Consider the following 17,109-nt stretch of genomic DNA (forward strand, 5'->3'; position numbering starts at 1 on the left):
CTGACTGTGTTGCTAAAAAGGCAAAAGAGGCTGCAGATGAAGTCATTCGTTATCATTACTGTATTGTTGAATCATTTTTGTCCACAAGCAGAAGATATACAAAGAAGGAATCCTGCCTCGTCATTAATTTTGCCGATCTTTAATTAAATGGATGGATCGATAGCTTTTTGAACTCCACGAAGTTCAACAAAAAGAAAAAAAAATCCATGTCTTTTAGAAGAACAATAGAGAAAAGAGAAGGGACTGAAAGTAAGTACTTCAAGGAACAGCATTAATAGTTTTCCTTCCTTCTATCCAAGCACATAATGACCCTCAATCTTGTTCATCCTTCAAGTTGAAAGAAAATTGTCTTCAGAGCAGAAAAAATATTCTCTCTTTATGTATCTCAGCCAGGCATCCAATCACACTCTAATTTCCGTTTTTCTTTCTTCGCTATTTAAGATTCTAATTTTCTATCACGTTGGATCAATTTGAAGATGCTTTTCTCTTCTTCTTCTAGTTAACATATACTCCCGGTGTCTCCTCAGACCTCTCCCCTCATCTCTTGTCATGTCCATGAGGAACCCACCTCAGCGCCGGCGCTCTCTGGGACCCGTCTCGCCCAAACGTATCTACAGAAACCTTTCAGTCAGACTGAGAGGAGGAGAATCGGCAGTTTCCGAGGAGGTGGATGTACCCAAACGCCCCAGCAAGCCTGCAGAAACAGTAGGATGTTTTGATGTTATTTTTAGGTGAAGCTCTGGCCTGGCATTTACATCTTACTTCAAACCTTCTTGTACTTCACTACTTCTCAGGAACTACTTTTACTTTTGACTTCACCTTTTTCATGCTGATGCACCACCTACCGATAGCTGATGCCATTTGACAACTGTTTTGAATATTTTGGGTGAAAAGTAACCACGAAGGACATTAATGGTAACATTTCAGTCTCATGAATCATTGGGTGGGTTCACCAACAGCAACAACAATACAATGAAAGTAGTCTTTTTGGACAAATTCACTAGCACCAAAAAGCTTTAAAAAGATTTTTTTTAAAAAATCATTACACTTACAGTACAGACCAAAGGTTTGGACACACCTTCTCGTTCAAAGAGTTTTCTTTATTTTCATGACTATGAAAATTGTAGATTCACACTGAAGGCACCAAAAGTATGAATTAACACGTGGAATTATACACATAACAAAAAAGTTAACAACAAAATACATGTGTCTGAACGAGAGGGATCAAGGTGGAAGCGTTAGGTTACAGGGGGCTGAGGTGAAGAAGGTGCAGGAGTTTAAGTACTTGGGGTCAACAGTTCAGTGTGATGGGGAGTGTGGAAAAGAGGTGAAGAGGCGAGTGCAGGCAGGTTGGAGCGGGTGGAGGAAAGTGTCAGGAGTGTTGTGTGACAGAAGAGTGCCAGCAAGACTCAAAGGAAAGGTGTACAAGACAGTGGTGAGACCAGCTCTGCTCTATGGGTTAGAGACGGTAGCAGTGAGACAGAGACAAGAGGCTGAGATGGAGGTAGCGGAGATGAAGATGTTGAGGTTCTCCTTAGGAGTGACCAGGTTAGACAGGATAAGGAACGAGTACATCAGAGGGACGGCTCATGTTGCCTGTGTTAGCGACAAAGTCAGAGAAGCCAGACTGAGATGGTTTGGACATGTTCAGAGGAGGGATAGTGGATATATTGGTAGAAGGATGTTGGAGATGGAGCTGCCTGGCCGGAGGGCAAGAGGACGGCCAAAGAGGAGATATATGGATGTCTTAACAGACGACATGAAGTTGGCTAATGTTAGGGTAGAAGATGCCCATGACAGAGTGAGGTGGAAAAGGATGATTCGCTGTGGCGACCCCTGATGGGAAAAGCCGAAAGAGAAAGAACAAAAAAGTGTGAAACAACTGAAAATATGTCATATTCTAGGTTTTTCAAAGTAGCCACCTTTTGCTTTGATTACTGCTTTGCACACTCTTGGCATTTTCTTGATGAGCTTCAATAGGTAGTCACCTGAAATGGTCTTCCAACAGTCTTGAAGGAGTTCCCAGAGATGCTTAGCACTTGTTGGCCCTTTTGTCTTCACTCTGCGGTCCAGCTCACCCCAAACCATCTCGATTGGGTTCAGGTCCGGTGACTGTGGAGGCCAGGTCATCTGGCACAGCACCCCATCACTCTCCTTCTTGGTCAAATAGCCCTTACACAGCCTGGAGGTGTGTTTGAGGTCAGTGTCCTGTTGAAAAATAAATGATGGTCTAACTAAACGCAAACCGGATGGAATAGCATGCCGCTGCAAGATGCTGTGGTAGCCATCCTGGTTCAGTATGCCTTCAATTTAGAATAAATCCCCATCAGTGTCACCAGCAAAGCACCCCCACACCATCACACCTCCTCCTCCATGCTTCACGGTGGGGACCAGGCATGTAGAGTCCATCCGTTCACCTTTTCTGCTTCGCACAAAGACAGAGTGGTTGGAACCAAAAATCTCCAATTTGGACTCATCAGACCAAGGCACAGATTTCCACTGGTCTAATGTCCATTCTTTGTGTTCTTTAGCCCAAACAAGTCTCTTCTGCTTGTTGTCTTTCTTTAGCAATGGTTTCTTAGCAGATATTCTACCATGAAGGCCTGATTCACACGGTCTCCTTTTAACAGTTGTTGTAGAGATGTGTTTGCTGCTAGAACTCTGTGTGCCATTGACCTGCTCTCTAATCTGAGCTGTGAGCCAGTTTCTTTGTTGCGCTTGATTGATGGTTTTTGTGATTGCACTTAAGAACACTCAAAGTTTTCCCAATTTTTGGACCACTCGTTTTTCTGTCCTTAGCTGCTTTTTTCTTGCCATAATCCAAATTCTAACAGTTTATTCAGTAGGACTATCAGCTGTGTATCCACCTGACTTCTGCACAACACAACTGATGGTCCCAACTCCATCACACTTATTAAACCTGACAGGGAACACCTGTGAAGTGAAAAACATTTCAGGTGACTACCTCTTGAAGCTCAAGCCTTCAGTTTGAATCTACAATTTTCATGGTGGTGAAAATAAAGAAAACTCTTTGAATGAGAAGGTGTAACGAAACGTTTGGTCTGTACTGTATGGAGCACTGGAATGTTTTTGCAAAAATAAAATCTAAAGGAGTTCTCCTCTGTGTGGTTCTGCTGTGGACTGGTGAACTGTCCAGGATGTACCTGCCTTGATCTCACAGTAGCTGGTAAGCTCCAGGAACTCTGTGAGCCTGAACAGGAATAAGGGGGTGCAGAAAATGAATGGATGGATGGAAAAAATCTATGAGCAGTTCAACAACTTTAATAGACTTAAAGAAGTGAGGCTGAGGTCACATAAGCCGGCAGTAGCTGCGTTTACATGGGCAAAAGTAATCGGAAAGAACGCCTGATTGGAAGAACAATGCGTAATGTAAACATGCCGTTCGGAATACTCTGCCCCGATCAGACTCGTTCGGATCAAAATTTCTGTCCGATCGAGAGAGGTGGGTTATGCTGATTGTTGATCCGATCGTTGTTCATGTAAACAGTTCATTCCGATCGTGTGTCACTACTGCTCTGGTTTTACGTCACGCATAGACGGTCTTTTGCTCCAGAGAAAGCTTTGGAGCTCAAACAGTACCAACCCACTCCTCTGCGGAGGCCCGGTGCGAAGCACCGCTCCGCTCTCGCCCCGCTGGCTCCTCGCCTCTCCCTACTCTTACACCCCTCACGAGGGGGTTGCGGGGGAGGAGCGCTTCATGCCCCGTGACGTCTGGACCCTTGCGCGGTCCTGGCTCAGGTGCCGGTGGACCGAGCAAACTGTGTCTCTGAGCAGAGCAGCCGGATTAATAGCTTTGTGTTTGAGGGGAAGTTAGGAGGATGCTTTGTTACGTGTGCGTTTTGTTGTTTTGTCACGTGTGGAAGAATTGGGACTGCGATCCGTCCTACTGCTCTGGGTTAACGGCTGCCGCACTCAGGAGAACCATGTGTCTGAGCAGAGCTCGGACTTCCAGCTCACACAGCGGCTTTGGTGCGGTGTGTGAGCTTTTCAAAGCAGAATCTCGCTCAGTCCTTAGAAACTGTTCAAACAATCACATGGATTTGTGTTTCCAGTCGTGTCTCAACAAAATAAAGACTGATGTTATTCCACGAATTTCACGCAGGGATTTTGTGTTCATCAAACAAGGCTAATGTTGTTAACGCATGTTAGCCTCTCCTGGGTGCTCCGTTCTTTTTCCACAAAAAAAGCACTGACCACACAGATTAAAAATAAAATGATGAGCGAACAGGCGCTACATAATATTCATAACATTAATAAAAGCACGTTTGGAAGATCGTCTCGTATATTACCGAGCTGCTGCATAGATGTATATAAGAGCAAGGTTTGTTTACTGTGGGACTCATTTCCCTTCCGGTATTTTAAACACTACTGCGCGTGCCTAAATGATTTATTCCGACCAAAAGTGTGACCATGTGAACGTTTGTTCTAATCGGAAAAAGGTTTTCTAATCCCATGTGCACGGTTGAATTTTAATCAGACCATTGATCCAATCAAGATATTTTGCCCATGTAACCGTGGCTATTGAGACACTGCTCTAAAATTCCTGGTACAAAGTCATACCAAATGCAACAAAAATAATTACTAATAAGAAATTAGATAAAGGATATACTGAGAAGTGAATAGCACTTTAAAATACTTTGTCATTTGTACCAGTGTTGCTGTTTTTTATCATTACAAAGTATAATCAGAAAAATTCTGCATAAATAAATAAAATGGTCAGAAGATTTCCAAACTTTAGAAAAAGGAATAGTCATCCAAAGAGAATTTAAGCTTGTCTACAAAATTATTCCTGAACTTGCGTTTTTGGACTTGGTGTAACCCTTGGTGCTATCCAAGGCACTTCAACATTGGGAGTGGGGTCATCTGGACCCCATAAGAAAGTGCGCTGAACCTTTTTTCTTCAATGATTTGTGATCTTCACTGGTGTCCATGGATTACATGAAATCCTCTTTACCTTTATCTACTTTTGTCATGGTAGGGAGAACACGTCAATGTAGGATCGGGTCATCTGGACCCCATAGGATAGCACAAGGGTTAAGGAGAGCAAACATGGGCTGTATTAGCCTGAAGTTGTGCTTGTTTTTTCTAAATGAAGGACTGAAACATTAACCTAAAGGAACCGATTCTTCAGAAAAACATGGTGGTGGAAGCATATGCTGTGGGACAGTTTTGCTTTTTCATGTTCAGAAAACCATGGACAAATTTGGATTGTGTTGATATTTTTAAAGTAATGTTAAATAGCTCACTGTCATTTTCGTTTTTCACTTTTTACATTTCAGGTTTTTATTGTCTGTGTTGGCCAAGAAAGGCTAAAGCAGCACAGCCATCATATACTGTAGCTTATCTCAAGATGTGCAAAGTGATCAAATGTAAAATAGAGACGTTAGATTTGTAAAATTTTAATGATAAAATAAACTTAGAATCTTGCTAGTTTAAAACACCACTTTTAAATAAAAGACAGCTGAACTAAAAGGTTTTCAGGCATGTTTTGAAAGCCTCAACTGATTTAACAAAACTTAGAGGCAGTTTTATAATAAGATGTGTTTTAAAAGTCATTTCTTAGCCAAAAAGTATTAACTTTAACTTATTAGCTTACAAAAATGATTAAAATATACATACACGTGGAATGCTAATAAATGTTTTTAGTCTATATAATTGTAGGACTTAGTTTAAAGCAGAAAACTGACCCTGAATTAGGAGTTTGCAGGATGCTATCAATTGAAAGACTTAACCAATCACAAATAAGACCTTTCCCTCTCTAGGCTGGACTCTGCAAAAATGACCAACAAGAAATATCTCAAATGCTATGAAGGACACAAAAGCAAGACTATTTTGTGTCTACTTTCAGTTCTTAACCCTTTTGAAAATCGTTTCAGACTTCTTCAAGGTCCATGTTGACTCACTGTAAAGTAGCATTGAATTGAAATGAGTTGACAGAAAAAAAATCCCTACAGAAAAATACAGCAGCTTTTTTTTAAATGTGGATTTTAATGTGTCGTTCTGTTTTTCAAAGAAAATAAAATGACATCAAAGATGCGTGGAGCCAACTTCCTCCCCCATTATGACACCCAAATTAATGTTTCCCGACCTCAAGGTCCCTAAAAACGCTTTGATGCAAATTTGAAAAGAGGCAGAGATTGTAGAAAACAACAGTCTCAAATGCAGATAGAGAGGTGTAAACATACTGTTTAAAAGGGCACTTCTGCAATGTGTCCTTATATTGTTTTGACCAAACCACTTAATACCACTGGAATAATGTGATCTTTTCTTAAAGTGTGAAGTGTAAGCACTTTGACTGACTTCCATAAATTAGATTAAATTAGGTTTGCCTTCTGCAAATCTAAAGTCAGTTGTTGAAATCGACTTTTTTATCAATCTCAATCATGACACCAATTTTTGCACAGCTATATAAAAATTATTTTGTGAACATTCTTTTAAAATGCCCATTAGTTAGGTTTTCTATGATTTGAGATGATTTCTTTGGTTCCAGTCATGTTCTAGTTTTGTTCTCCTCAAGTCACAGTCTTACCCTCTTCCTTTCCGTTTGGCTTTTCCCTTCAGGGATCGCCAATTCAAATCATCTAATGAACTTACTCCATCTAACCCACATGTGTCAAACTAAAGGCCCGGGGGCCAAATGTGGCCCGCCATGTCATTTAATGCGGCCCGCGAGAGCATAACAGTTTTTAATTTCTTCAAATAAAATATAAAAGTTGGTGTGTATTTATTCATATCTAGGGGGAATCGGACTTGAAACATCGGATTGGGCAACTATACATTAGGACTTAAACACTGTCCATATAACCTAACCTGACAGAATCAAATGTAAAAGGATTTATGCTAAAGTAACAAGCAAACATATGTTTCTATGCAACTGTAATTGTCACATTAAAAAGTTATAAATAAATAAATGAGTTATTTAACATTAAGGAGTAGTTACGTTTATCTTTCGTTGCATTTAGTTACACGTATAAGTTATATCTGGCCCTTTGAGGACAGCCGCTATGCTGATGTGGCCCTCAGTGAAAATGAGTTTGACACCCCTGATCTAACCCTTTCTTCTGCATCCTTTACTCCAGGGGTGCCCACACTTTTTTGGCATGTGAGCTACTTTTGAGACAACATGTCTTAAAAATCTTTCCCCAGAAGAACGGTGATGGATTCTTTATTAAACCGCTCTGGAGTAGAGCTGTGACGGTGTGGGATTTGGATCACTGTGGTGATGAAGCAAAAGAGTCGCAGTGTCAGGAGTCTTGGGACTCTTGGGACCCCCACCCCCAACACAAAATCCTCCAGCGGGCAGCCGCGTCGTGCACTCAAGAACGCACGCAGCTTGTAATGGAAATAAATACAATGGAAATTCCCCCAGAAGCCCTTGAAGTTTGAACACAGGACTCGCAGAAAAAGTAAATTATTAGCAAAGATGAATGTGTTTATTATAGTTCAAATCACGCACCATATGCAGAACTTTCAAAAAAAGAAAATAAAGGGGGATGTGGGGGGACATGCGGGGACGTGCGGTGATGAGTCATCACCGCGGTGATGCGGTTATCATCACACTCCTAATTCCAGCCACTTGATTGTGGCCCTCCATGCATGCTTCCTCTGCCAGCATCTTACACCCTGCAGCTATGTGCTGGATTGTTTTAGGCTCCTCTTTACACAGCCTACACCTTGGGTCTTGTCTGGTGTGGTACATCTGAGCCTCTATGGCTCTGGTACTCAGGGCTTGTTTCTGATCTGCCAGGATGAGTGCTTCAGTGCTGTCCTGTAGGCCAGCCCTGTCTAGGCATTGGTAGGACTTCTTGACATCAGCCACTTCAGTTATGGTCCAGTGGTACATCCCATGCAGGGGTTTGTCCTCCCATGAGGATCTGTTCTCCACCACTGCTTCCTCTGCTCTCCATTGCCTGAGACATTTACTGAGCACCCTGTCAGTTGGGGCCTTGAGCTTTATGTTTTCACGCATCTTGGATGTTTCATCCAGGATAGTGGCTTCCACACTCACTAGTCCTCAGCCTCCTTCCTTGCGGTTAGCATACAGTCTCAGGGTGCTGGATTTGGAATGGAACCCTCCATGCATAATGAGGAGCTTTCATGTCTTAACATCCGTGGTCTGTATCTCTTCCTTTGGCCATCTTATTATTCCTTCACGGCATCTGATAACTGGCAGTGCGTAGCTGTTTATTGCCCGGTTCTTGTTCTTGTCATTGAGCTTGCTTCTCAGGACTTGCCTTACTCGTTGGAGGTATTTAGCTGTTGCAGCTTTCCTTGTTGCCTGTTTGAGGTTGCCATTTGCCTGCGGAATTCCAAGGTACTTGTAACTGTCCTCAATGTCTGCTATTGTTCCTTCTGGGAGTGAGATCCCTCCTTTGTGGACTACCTTGCCTCTCTTTGTCACCATCCGGCTACATGTCTTGAGCCCGAATGACATCTCAATGTCAGTACTGTAGATCCTGGTGGTGTGGATCAGGGAGTCAATATCACGCTCGCTCGTAGCATATAGCTTGATGTCATCCATGAAGAGGAGTTGACTGATGTTGGCCCCATTTCTGAGTCGGTATCCATAGCCAGTCTTGTTGATTATTTGGCAGAGGGGGTTCAAACCTATCCAGAACAACAGTGGGGACAGAGCATTACCTTGGTATATCCCACATTTGATGGACACTTGTGCAAGTGGCTTCCCATTGGCTTCAAGGGTGGTTTTCCACAGCTTCATCGAGTTTCCTATGAAGGCTCTTAGAGTCCTGTTGATGTTGTACAGCTCCAAGCATTCAGTGATCCACGTTTGTGGCATTGAGTCATAGGCTTTCTTGTAATCAATCCAGGCTGTGTGTGTCAGGTTGGTGTGTTGTGACCTGCAGTCTTGAGCAACTGTTCTGTCAACCAGGAGTTGGTGTTTGGCTCCTCTGGAGACTCTACCAATGCCCCTCTGTGTGTTGCTCATGAACTGATCCATGTGCCTATTTATCTTTGTTGCAATGATGCCTGACATGAGCTCCCATGTTGTGGAGAGACAGGTTATTAGCCGGTAGTTAGATGGGAATGCACCCTTTGAGGGATCCTTCTGGATCAGGATCGTTCACCCTTACGTTAAGCCATTCAGGGTGAGTCCCATCTTTTAGCAGCTGGTTTATTTGTGCTGCCAGGCGCTCGTGGAGTGCGGTGAGTTTCTTTAGCCAGTAGACATGTATCATGTCAGGACCCGGTGCTGTCCAGTTCTTCATAACTGAGACTCTTTCTTGGATGTCTGCCACTGTAATGGTTACTGGATTCTGTTCAGAGAGGTTAGGTTCCTATGTTCTTTTCTCGGAGCGATCAGCCACTGGGCATTGCTGTTATGTACTGTGTTCCACAATTACAACGCATTATTCTTTATTAAGAAATAACAGTAACAACTAACTACTGAACTAACTATATAGGTGTTGGAGAATGACCCCGTGTATGTGTGTCAGGCGCTGCGTGTGTAGGAGCAAGGAGAGCACACAAGTGTGTTGGGGGTGTTGTGTTGATTCTTCTGCAGCGGACCGCTCTCGAGGTGCACGCGAGGCTTCACCTGTGCTCTCCAGTACAGAAATCTTCTCAGAATATTATATACTGCCCAGTAATAAACGAGACTGCAGACAACATAGTAGTATGTTTAGGGGCAGTCATCTGGAGTTCGTTTTTAAAGTCAGAAGATGTTTCACCTCTTATCCTAGAGGCTTTGTCAATTCTGAATTAGCTGGTAAAAGAGCTGGTATATATGCACTCATAGGGAGGAGTCAGACCTGAAACTGGATGGTATTGTCAAACTTAGCCTACATGGTTTCGCGTCGTTAAGAGTCCTTTGTCCTCAGTTGGGGGTTGGGGAGCCAGTGACTCCCTCCCCAAACTTGTTTTCTCTTTCACCTGTTAACGACCCAGGTGGAACTGGTTTGGTTCGTTTGGGTTTCAGAACACTGCCGTAGATGGATGGAAGAATAAACCTGAGACCACCATTCTTATTAAGAGAAGGTTTATCCTTCTTGACCAAGATGGCTTCTTTCACTCCTCGGTCCAACCATCCTTTCTCTCTGGCTAAAATTTGGACTTCACTGTCCTCAAACGAGTGGTTTGTGGCCTTCAGGTAGAAGTGCACTGCAGACTCAGGTCCACTTGGGTTGGCTCTGCGATGTTGGTAAAGCCGCTTGTCTATAAACTGTTCATTGCAGTTCTCTTTGCAGTGGATAAAGCACACAACATTACTCTGTAGCTAGGAATTTTGTCCTTTGGATGAACCAGTTTTTGTCTGAGAGTATTAACTGGTTTGAGATGAACTGGGATGTTATGTTGTCTGAAAATCCTTTTTAGTTTTACAGACAGGCCTGAGATATAAGGAATTGCAACACTGTTCCCTTTCTGCTCTTGTTCCTTCTTGTCTGGTTTTCTTGTATGATGGGATCTGGTGAATGCCCAGTTTGGATATACATTTAGAAAACACATTGATCGTGTATATTTTTCCCACCAAGGCAAGAAGTAGCAGGTATTATCTGGGAGTACCTCCTGACCACCCAGAGTCTGTTTCAACTGCTTATTAAAAGTCATGAAACTTTCTTCCTTTTTCAGCTTCCACCAGTTTGTCCTCTTTGTTGCCTTTGGACTTTCTTAATTTTCTTCATTACCAGTCATCCTTCATACCACCATCCTATGCTGTCTGGAAACACTCAGTTAAAGAAAGAAAGTCCACAATGCTCTCTGAAATGACTTGAAACATTCAAAAGTAACAATAAATTAAAATGTATTGAAAATTAAGTAATCAAAATCCGCCATTACTTTTGAGTTTTTGATTAAAATAATTATTTAAAAAAACAAACTAATGAAACAGGCTGGACAAAAATGATTGGACCCATAACTTAATATTTTGTTGCACAACCTTTTGAGGCAATAACTGCAATTAAATGGTTTCTGTATTTGTCAATGAGCATTCTGCACCTGTCCACAGGTATTTTGGCCCACTCCTCATGAGCAAACTGCTGCAGTTGTCTCAGGTTTGACAGGTGTCTTCTCCAAATGGCATGTTTCTGCTCCTTCCAAAGATGTTCAATGGGATTCAGATCTGGGCTCAGAGAAGGCCACTTCAGAATAGTCCAACGCTTTTCTCTTAGCCGTTCTTGGGGTTTTTTGGCTGTGTGTTTTGGATTGTTGTCCTGTTGGAAGACCCATGACCTGCGACTTAGACCAAGCTTTCTGACACTAGGCAGCACATTTCTATCCAGAATGCCTTGATAATCTTGAGATTTCATTTTACCTTGCACAACTTCAAGACACCCTGAGCTAGATGCAGCAAAGCAGCCCCAAAACAGAACTGAGCCTCCTCCATGTTTCACAGTAGGGACAGTGTTCTTTTGGTTGGATGCTTCATTTTTGAGTCTACCAACATAGAACTGATGTGCCTCACCAAAAAGCTCCAATTTTGTCTCATCTGTCCAAAGGACATTTTCCCAGAAGCTTTGTGGCTTGTCAACATGCATTTTTGCAAATTTCAGTCTGGCTTTTTCATGATTTCCTTTCAACAGTGGTGTCCTCTTTGGTCGTCTCCCATGAAGTCCACTCTGGCTCAAACAACAACGAATGGTGCGATCTGAAACTGATGTACCTTGATCTAGGAGTTCACCTTTAATGTCTTTGGAGGTTGTTCTGGGCTCTTTGGATACAGTTCCAACTATCCGTCTCCTCAATTTGTCATCAATTTTCCTCTTCCAGCCACGTCCAGGGAGGTTGGCTACTGTCCCGTGGGTCTCAAACTTCTGAATAATATGTGCCACTGTTGTCACAGGAACTTCAAGCTGCTTAGAGGTGGTTTTATAGTCTTTACCTTTCTGATGTTTGTCTATAATTTTGTTTCTACTATCCTGGGACAATTCTCTCCTTCGTTTTCTGTTGTCCATGTTCAGTGTGGTACACACCTTTTCACCAAACAGCAACGTGACTTTGTCTCCCTTAAAACAGGCAGACTGACTGATTATGGGTTTGAAAATAGCTGTGATGTCAATTAAAGGACATACCTGAGTTCATCATGACCCCCTGGGAAATTAGTTCTCAGTATTTTATGTCCAGCCCTATTTCATTAGTTTGTTTTTTAAAATAATTCTTTTAATCAAAAACTCAAAAGTAATGGCTGATTTTGATTACTTAATTTTCAATAAATTTTAATTTATTGTTACTTTTGAACGTTTCAAGTCATTTCAGTGAGCATTGTGGACTTTCTTTCTTTAACTGAGGGGTATCAACAATTTTGTCCACAACTGTACATCATATGCCCTTACTGACATAACCTCTGTTTTTATCCGAGCTTGGGACAATGAGACCCTGGCTGACCCCCTCTTGGCTACTTTAGTCTTACCTGGTTTTATTTCCTATTTACCCTCAGCTGTTTCTCTTGTAGGTAGTTAGTGGAGTGCAGGGTTGTCAGTTTTTCAATGTCAGTTGTCACCTTTTTTGTTTCCTTGTTCCACTGTTTTGTCATGTTTGAGTTTATTTTTCTCCAAAGTTTCTCTAAAGTTTACGTGTATTTATTAAAGTATAAGTTCCTGTGACAAGCCGGGATCCTGTGTTTTAGAGTTAGCTCTGCCTTTCAAGGGTTACATGGAGTTGTATTTAGTTTCAACACACTGTGGAAAAAATATTTTAAAAAATATCTGTATTTGTTAAAAGAAAAGTTCATTACTTTCTTAATCGTTGGTTCCCTCAAGTTTTGGTATGAATGCATTTTGTTTGGAGTGCTTTTTTCTGCGTTTGTTATTTCTGTCCTGTTCTACGCTGGTTTATTTCCTTCTCTCCTGTAATGAAAAAAGTTTCAACATGTAAACCCTCATTGGGATGTTAACACTCTTGTTCGCCTTTTTTCCTTATTCCCATCAGTACAAGACCCTGTGGGAGGCGGTGGAAAATGAGGACACTTTGTCTGTGCAGAGCCTTTTGTCTAGAGACCACACCTGTGGAGGAGGAGGCAGCTTGTGGGAGAAAGGGGAGAGGAGAGAAAAGGAATGGGAGAAAGAGAAAGAGGTGAACAGAGTGAGCGAACAAGGTCTGGTACCTCTGGACGTGGCTGCTCTTACCCACAACTCTCCTTTGCTCCATGTGCTGACTAGAGCAGGAGCCAGACATAATCCTGTTTGTGAGTCCTGTGCGACATCAAAAATAATCAAATTCATTTGCTTTTCAAAGCAGCATCTATAAAATAGATAGAAATGTCTGTTTTTTGCATGTTTCCTGTCAGTGAGCCGGCCAGTGGAGTGGGGGCTCAAGCTAGACACACTGGTGGTACTGGCCAGTAACCGAGTTGAAGAGTGGAAGGCAGAGCTGGTGAAGAAAGCAGGGGCAGGACCGCAGGCTCAAGCTGATGCTCAGAGACAGATCTGCCTGTGGAAACTCAGGCTGCAGCTGTACTGCCGGATGAGAGAGAACTTCCGCAACACAGGTAGGTCGTTGTGGGTCACAGATTCAGAATTTTGATGGGATGCACAGTGGAGTAGTGGTTGGCAGTCTCGCTTCATGGCGAGAAGGCCCTGGTTTAAACCCCAGCTGGGACCTTTCTGTGTGGAGTTTGCATGTTAGACCCCGTGCATGTGTGGGTTTTCTCCAGGCGCTGGGTGTGCCATCCACCATAAAACTGCATAAGAATTGTTGTCTCTGAATTCGCCGTAGACGGTGGACTGGCGACACGTTCTGGTTGTGCCTAACCTTCACCCAACAATAACTGGGATATGCTGTAGCAGCCCCATGACTCCAAAAGGGATTGTGTGGGTGGATGACTTTTCTGCTGTTTTTTTAACAGCAACTCTAATTTGGATTTGATTGATTTGTTTATTTTAAGCATTAAAATAATTGAATACCACAGTAAAAAAATGTATAAAACACAGATATATCAAACCTGTTTCAAATATTAAGTAATACATTGATTAGAAAATGAAGAAAAATTAACAAAGACGAGAGAAAATGATGCCATTTTCTTGAAACTGTAAATACTTTTAATCCTAATTAGAATTTTTTGTAGTAATGTAAATAGTTCACTCAGATTTATTAAATATAATGATTATCAATAAAGTCAAGAAGACTTTGATTTGTTGGTGTAAAGAGAATTGGAAGAAGAAAACCTAATTAACCGCACCACTATTGATTGAGTTATTTAGTCAAAGTAAGAAACTCAAAGCAGGATAAAATACAGTTAAATGCAAACTGTATTTTGACTTTAGGAGAGCCTGGCAGCAGCTTGATGCCAGGCTCTCCTAATGTCTCCCCTCAGCTTTAAATCCTTTTTGATTCTTTGCTTGTTCACTTTTTCCATTTTAGGCTTTTTATTTGTGATGAAAAGGTCAGTTTCCTACTTTTCCAAGTTTTATTTGTTGAATAGAAAAAAGGCCTCCTTACATGCTTTAATAAACAGAGAAAGTCCTGTTTGATTGCCCGGTTTGTAAGGTGGCTAAAAAAGAATCCCAAATCATAAACCTCCTACTGCAGTTCATTACACAGATATGCGAAAATGCAAAAAGTGGATTGCATCTTAATTTTCACATCCACCCTGCAAGCCCTCTCCTCTGCCGCTAACACAAGGCTACAAGCCTGGCCGCACTGCTCCTAGCATGTGTCTCTTAGCAGCCGGACACACGGAGATAGCACTGACGTCATCGCCCCGCCTCCCCTCTGGAAATGCTAAATCAAATTGGATTATGCGACCGTTTTTGCAGGGTGGATGTGAAAATTAAAATTCAGTCCCCTCTTTGCACTTTCATTTTAATTATGACACAGAATAAGCAGTTTTTAAGTAAAAAATGAAAAAGCATTTTGAAGTATTGATTTTTCATTTTGATTTTGAGTCATTATGCAGCTTCATTTTGAAAATTAAAAAGCATTTCTGTTGATCTGTTTTAATTGTCAAATTAGACATTTCTAAATGAATTTTGCTACACATTTACCAGAGACTTTTTGAAAATGACATGTCAAATACCATTTCAATTATCATTTTAATTAAGTGACGGAATAAGCAAGTAGAAAAGGAAAAAGCATTTTGGTGGATTGCTTTTTCATTTTAATTTTGAGTGAAAAAAATGCAGCTTCATACTGAAAATGAAAAAGCATTTCTGGTTTTGACTTTTATTTTTAATTATGCTGCAGAAATGCTTCCATATTGTTTGATCGTGGTTTTCTTTAAGAGAATTCAGAGATGTGAGATGCAAAATGGCAAAGTTAAGTCATGCGTTTTTGCCATTTTTAGGTGGAATTGTTATTTTCTGTTCAGTCTTTTACATCACTTCCTGCTTTAGTGACATTTTCAACTGAACTCCTATTAAAACAAGATTTTTTCTGGTGAATAATATTTCTTTAAAATGCGGCCAGTCCACAACTAAACCATCCTGGATGTTTTTATGAAATATATAAGATGTCTTATCTTATGTTAATGGGTGGCACAGGCTGATTCTTTATGTTCTAGCCTACAGAATTTCAGAGCCACACTTTGATATCAGAAGTTTTTCTTAAAAAATTCAATTCAGGCAGTCCAGGACAGAAAGAGGCAATAAATGCATGAAAAGTTTTCAAAAATACTTTTAAGTTGGCCTGCAAAATTAAATACACCACATTACACTTAAGAGTTGTAACAGTTTTGAAGCCCTTTTGATGCTTTTACTGCAGTGGGGGGAATTATCTTTAATGTTCACCAGCTTTTCTGTCTGAACATGCACCTGACTTCACTCAATCTTCTTCCCTAAAAGCACACCGCAGTCTATATTAAAAGGTGAAAAAGAATCCCAATGAAGACTCCTGCTCAGCCGTAAGGACTGAGCATATTAGACAAACTGTATTGGAGCCTCACGATTCGAGAGGACTATTTTTTTTATTGCTGTGTCAGTAACCAGGGGTAACATGATTAGTCGATAAATATAGCACGCTTTAAAAAGAAAACTTCCAACTGAGATTGAAGTAGTTGAACATTTTCTCCAGTTCTCTTCCACAAAGCCATCCATTTTTTGCTGACAAGTCTGCCGTGATCAAGTACTGAGGCTTACATTTTAGTTTTACTCCTTTTTTGTCTGAACTTTTTTTTAAGGTAAATCTCCTTGCAGGCTCCTTCGACTCATCTAAATTCAACAGACTGCCTTGTCGTCAGCCTGCCTGATTCCTCCCATGCCCTGTTCCCTCTTTAGCTGCTAACACCTTGATACCGGTAGATTTAAGAGAAGGAAATGTTTGGGAAGCTTTGATGCTTTCCGTCCTCTGTTCTCCTTAAATGTCTCTCCCTTGGCCTTAATTAATTTCTCTTTAAGATACTGCCAGCTCTTCTTCACAGTGATAGGGCAACAAGGCCTAAAGTGTTCCTGTGGTGGTTTTGAAGTTTAGTATACTTTTATTTCACATCGCTTGAGAAAAAGAAAGCTGCTTGAAATGTAAAATAGTGAAGTATTTGACTTTAAGGGAAGGGTTTAATTCCAGGTCACAGTTAATCTTGAGCTTACACCGCTCCTTTTGTCTAGACTCGGGAGGCAGAACACAGTTCCATTTGATCCCTAAACTGGATCTTTGGGTTTGTGTTAAAGCTCTGATGATGAACAGTTCCCAGGAACAGTGCCAGGAAACTTATTAGCATCTGTTGTTGGGCTGGAAGCCAAAATAACTATGTTCTCAAAAGAATATTGGTCAGATTGATTGATTTCTTTAAGTAATCGCAAATTTTACTTTACGTTTGTTCCATTTAGTTAAAAATTAGGCTATTGGGAGTAGATCTTGTGTTTTTATTTGAATAGAATGCTGCACAAATCTGTCACATTGCATCTCCTGTATATATAATTTAGTACAGAATTAATATTATCCTGCACAGTTAAGAGTTTGAATTATTTACCCTGTCCGTATTTGGTTTTCATTTTATTCCGGAATCATTCCAGAGCTTCCCAGTCCCCCCAGTCAAGTGTCTATACTGGTAACCAGCACATCCTCTCTATATGTGATGATCAAGGAGCCAGAAGAAAACACCCCAGGACTGATTACTCAATACAGAGGTAAGAGGGGAAAAAATCAGAAAGATTACTTTTTTACTTTGTGTATTAATTAATTATTGAAAAGATCTTTAAGGAC

The 17,109-nt window shown here is 41.2% G+C and overlaps 1 protein-coding gene across 2 annotated transcripts in view; it reads left to right on the top strand.

Moving 5' to 3' along the window:
* Nucleotides 1–17,109, top strand: part of LOC105354628 (ankyrin repeat and fibronectin type-III domain-containing protein 1) — a 31,748-nt gene that overhangs the window by 3,336 nt on the left and 11,303 nt on the right. For both annotated transcript variants that reach the window (XM_078951366.1, XM_011478512.4), the window contains exons 2-5: nt 528–705; nt 12,904–13,159; nt 13,262–13,462; nt 16,920–17,033. In XM_078951366.1, the coding sequence (XP_078807492.1) occupies nt 528–705; nt 12,904–13,159; nt 13,262–13,462; nt 16,920–17,033 (749 nt within the window). The remainder of the gene's footprint in view (nt 1–527; nt 706–12,903; nt 13,160–13,261; nt 13,463–16,919; nt 17,034–17,109) is intronic.

Source organism: Oryzias latipes, chromosome 8 (genome assembly GCF_053564925.1).
Source record: "Oryzias latipes strain Hd-rR chromosome 8, Olatipes_Hd-rR_3.1".
Classification (NCBI taxonomy): domain Eukaryota; kingdom Metazoa; phylum Chordata; class Actinopteri; order Beloniformes; family Adrianichthyidae; genus Oryzias; species Oryzias latipes.